Source organism: Helianthus annuus, chromosome 16, assembly GCF_002127325.2.
Source record: "Helianthus annuus cultivar XRQ/B chromosome 16, HanXRQr2.0-SUNRISE, whole genome shotgun sequence".
NCBI classification, from domain to species: Eukaryota; Viridiplantae; Streptophyta; class Magnoliopsida; order Asterales; family Asteraceae; genus Helianthus; species Helianthus annuus.
Genome location: NC_035448.2, coordinates 140307411 through 140312282, shown reverse-complemented (window position 1 = coordinate 140312282; position 4872 = coordinate 140307411). Strand labels below are relative to the sequence as shown.

General features: G+C 38.9%; 1 protein-coding gene across 1 annotated transcript; it reads left to right on the top strand.

Moving 5' to 3' along the window:
* The first annotated feature begins 3018 nt into the window (after positions 1-3018).
* Positions 3019-4017, top strand: LOC110919674 (vegetative cell wall protein gp1-like). The gene has a single exon (XM_022163938.2). The coding sequence runs from the start codon at positions 3019-3021 to the stop codon at positions 4015-4017; it is 999 nt and encodes a 332-aa protein (XP_022019630.2).
* Positions 4018-4872: the final 855 nt, after the last annotated feature.

The window sequence follows — 4872 nt, the reverse complement described above, 5'->3', positions numbered from 1 at the left end:
TAGAATTTACTATATAAGGAGAGCTAGTCTTGTGTTCTTGGCACACCAATTGCAACAAGCTTCATTAGGGACTTGCTCTGGAGCTCTCAGCAGTAACAAGTGGATTACAAGTGTAGAAAAGATTGCTAGGATCATTAGTAAGCTTCTAATTACTTTCTTAGTTGTTTAATTTAGCTTAATTACTTAAAAGTCAAACTTAGTGCTTAATTAGTTTGACTTTCATTTTAACTACATGTGGCTTAACCACTGATCAAATTGAAAGTGGTTATGAAACCACATTAGTATAGGTGATTAACCCCTGAAAGGGTGTCTCCTAATTATCTCGTTTGACTGATTAAATGTCGGGTCAAAGTAGTTTGACAAAAAGTCAAACTAGACAGAATTGACAAAAATAATTCTAATTAATAAACCAGAGGTTCTAAATTACATTTTAACATTCTAATGACTTGGTAATGACTATTTAAACATGTTTTATCAGTCCTAATCCGACAATTAATCGTCTAAGGGCAGATTATAACCGAAAGTCGCAAAAGCTTGACTTTTGCTTTGACTTTCAGTTCTGACCCGTTCAAGCTTAATTATTCCATGTTTTAAGCTTCCATTAGGACCACATTACATTGTAGTATAACTCTCTGAAGTTATATTGCATGGTGCCTAATCGTTTGTAGGATATGCTCTTGATCGTAATTATGCTCATTAATGCCTAAAACGCCCTTTTTACATAAAACCGAGATTTTTAGCAATATGAATGAACTAAAACCTTTGCTACTGATATTTAGACATGTCCCGAAAATTTGACATCAATTTGTGGTCAAGAATGGGAGTTATGCTCAATAGCGTAATTAATGGACTTCTTAGTAATTAAAAGGCGTAATTAGTATAGAGCCTATCTAATCCCGATTTTTGACACCAAACTATTTACCTACTGATGTTAAATAATATTTTAGGATTTTTGAAGATTTTTATTTATTTTTAGGTTGAGCATAACGTAGGATTATAGCCTAATTTCGGTAATTACCGATTTTACCCTTTTCATGCATAAATTGAGTTTTACTTAACATTTTGATGTCAAACTTTTTGCTACTGATTCTATATAATAAATATAATATTTTGATCTATATAAACTGACCAAAATCTCAGATTTCCTATTTTTACCATATTAGCCCTTTAAACCGCATTTTAAGCGCTTTTAGCACCTAGTATGGGTCAAAACTATATTTCTCATATAAAACTCATAACCTACTGATGTTTTAAGACTAATTTACATAATATTACAGTAAGCTAAAGTTTTAAACTCAGAAACCTATTTTAGCCTTTAAAAGTCTATGTAAAATTACCAAAATGCCCCTACGGTGCATAGTTAGTTATAAAAAGTATGTTTTTTCATATATTAAATATCTTACTGATGTAACTCATTAAAATACATGTTTTTACTAAGTTAATCAGACCTAGAACTCAGTTTTGTAAATAAACTCTTTTATGAGCATCAAAATTACCAAATTGCCCTTATGGGACTTATTTTGGTTTCAATTGCTTTTTGGGCATAAATGTTAATATGTTACTGATATATTAACATATTTTGAGCATAATAATGATTAAGGCCTGTTTATAGTTTATTCGGTTACCCGTTACGTATATACGCGTTCGAATCGGCTTACATGACTAGTTTGCGTAAAATAGCCGAAACGGGCTTAACTTTGTCATTAAAACCTCATTTTCTAGAATGTGTTTAGTTTACCCATATTATACAAGTATCCAAGCTTGTTGGGTCTAAATCACATTCTATCCCGGTCTTCGTTTAATCTACAGGTGAAGTCCGCAAGGTTTCTTTCTAGCTAGCCGGTCTAAGTCTTTGACTTAAGTAAAGACCCGTTAGCATCCTAATAGATTAAATAAACCTTCTATACAGATTAATAGCTTCCGGTAAAAAAGTGCCTTTCAAGAACCTTAGGAATTTATTGCTACATCAGGTAAATACTTTTAACTTATTTTCCCTATATGGGCTTGGGATACGGTGTATTAATACCGCTTGGTCGGGTATGGGATTATTTTGTCGGATTGTGATTTAATAAATCCGCATAACCCGTTTTAATCTGTATTGTTTGATAACATAAACATTTGGGGTTAACGACCGTGTCCTGGATATCCTTGGCTCATTTAAGTTATTAATGGCCACGACCTATGCACGGGGTGCAGGCATGCACCCGACAGATGCAAATGCTAAATATTAATTTACCCATAAGTTGGGGATAACTCCTTTGTGGGTTCTATAAGTGGCGAGTCAGTTAATCATGTCCGGCTTACAAACCGGCCCCACATGTATGACAAGCATGTAAAACTGTATACAAGATTTTAATAAGATTGTCCCAAGTTATAAAGGATTTGTGCCATGTGCATCTAAATCAATTTTCTTAAATGTTTTCAAAACGAGTCAGTTAAATTGTATTTACCAGTGTATACTGACGTATTTTCTTAAAGATTGAATTGACAGGTACTTATCGAAATAGGCTGGAGCTATAGGGTGTTGTAGAGGATCTTGCAAATCCCATAGATACCCGGAGTCTGTAGTATTTGTTCTCTTGTACTTTATGATCCGCCTGTGGATCTTATTACATTCCAGTCTGTATTATTCATGTACTCGAACATCGACAGACAATATGGTTTGTAATAGTTTATTTACCCAGCCTTCCGATGTGCTATATTATTGTGTGTGTTGACAATGATGATACCAACTACGTCACGATACTCCCCGCCGGGCCCACCGGTAATACGTGGAATATTGGGGTGTGACAGGTTGGTATCAGAGCCAACATTGAGTGAATTAAACACTAACCTTTTGTGTTTAATCTCAATGACACAATAAGCACATTCCTTAGACTCTCGAGTCTAGGCAAATGACCTAGGAAGTATCTTTATCTTTCCTTTGTTGTTATTATGTTTTGTTTTATTTTGTTTTCTTGTTTCAACAGGAAATCCACCAACGTGCCTCCAAGAGTAAGAGGACGAGGCAAGGGTCCCATGCGTGGGGGACCGTCATCAGCTGGACCATCACACAGACGTACTCCATCGGCATCTTTTTCCACTTCCGACTCTCACGATATGTGGGGTCAACCTTTTAAGCCAGCAAGACACTCGGTCTCGCTAAGCTCATCGCCTTCTTTCCACCCGTCCTTTGGACCACTTGTTCCTGATGAACCTCAGCATTCACACCACTCGCAACAATCTCACCACTCCCATGAGTCTTATCAGTCGCATCATTCTTTGCAATCCCATTCATTTCACCACTCTGACTCCCCCTATTCCCCGGGACAGTTCAACCCAGCCGACTACGTTAACGATTTTCTCGGCTACAACCCGTTGGGCCCTGAGGACCATTTCTCTCAGGAAATGGAGATGGATGATGACCCCGACCCGGAGATGCAAACAGGAACCCCGGGCCATCCTATCAGTATATCTAGTGGGTCTCCGTTTCAGGGATCCCCATACAGTGGGCCTGACTCCTTCCAGGAGAAGATGGGTACCTATGACTGGTTCTTTACCCCGTCTTATCATAGCTCTCCAGCCCAACCACCATTGGAAGATCCTCAACTCCAGGCTGTCTCACCACCACCACTTCCGGTGGAGGAGCCACCACAACAGCCACTGCAGCCACCTCCCGAACCACCGAGGCAAAGGAGGAATGCACGCATGTCCATGCGAGGAGGACCCCGCTTCAGTTCTCCTCGTGGATCGAGTTCCTACCCCCTTATTCCAGAGGACCCCCAGTTGGGTGGACCCTCAAACGCGGCTCCGGAGGTTAATCCTCCGCAAGCTTCTTATGCACCACCTCAGCCGCATATGGGATTTGATAACCCCATTCTGACGTACCCAGGTTCTTCCGGGTACAATCCTTATGGAGACCCGTCGGGATATCCATCGGGCTATGGAACTCACGACCCATATCTTACGGCTGCGCAGTATCACCACCTTTATCCTTCTACTTACCCTCCTATGCCTCCAACTGAATACCCGATTTAGGGTTATCAGTACCCTCCATATCAGCCACCTCCTCCTCAGCAGCTACAGCAACAGCAACAAACTCAAGAGATCCTAGAGAGGTTGGACAAGGTCGAGCATAAGACCAAGAAGAACAAGGAAAGGCATAACAGCTTTATAAAAGGCCTCGCCAACCTTATTAAGGGGAAGAAGAAGTAGAGGGTCGTTTGTTTCTTGTTTAATTGTTATCGTGTCCCTGCGTGGACATTTGTTTGATTCCTGTATCAAGTCCCTGCGTGGACTTATTTCCTTTCTGTATGCCCCTGCGTGGGTAGTTTGTCTTTTCCTAAGTCCCGTTTAGGGCAGTTGTATTTGTTTCATCTTAATGAAGTTTTAACTTTGGTTTTTAATTATGTATTTTATTATACCATGACATATCTTTTCAATTTATAATTGATCTGCCAAAGAAACTCTTAGAGGTATAACCTAGCCAAAGTATTAATTGGCTATGATGGTACAACCTTTCTAAGATAATAAATCTCTGTTAACATCTGAAAACATGTTAACATTCCCAGCTGTGTTGTACGATAAACCACACGAGCTTCCAAAAAGGTACTTGGATCCTTCCAAGTCACATAAAGCCAAAATGATCAATATGAATCATGGCTAGTAAACATCAGAGTGATGTGTACACCAAGGCATCCGTTTGAGATGCATGCTTTTAAGTAAAGGTGTAAAAATGGCAATGAAAGTACAATTTATAAACTTCTTGTCAAAAGGCGATGAACCTTGTTCAACCCTTAAAAGATCACTGATCTTAGAAGATCGTTAGATAGATCTTAACTCATCCTTGTGACAAGCTTTCTAAGCTACTTAAATGTCCTTTGAAATGAGTTT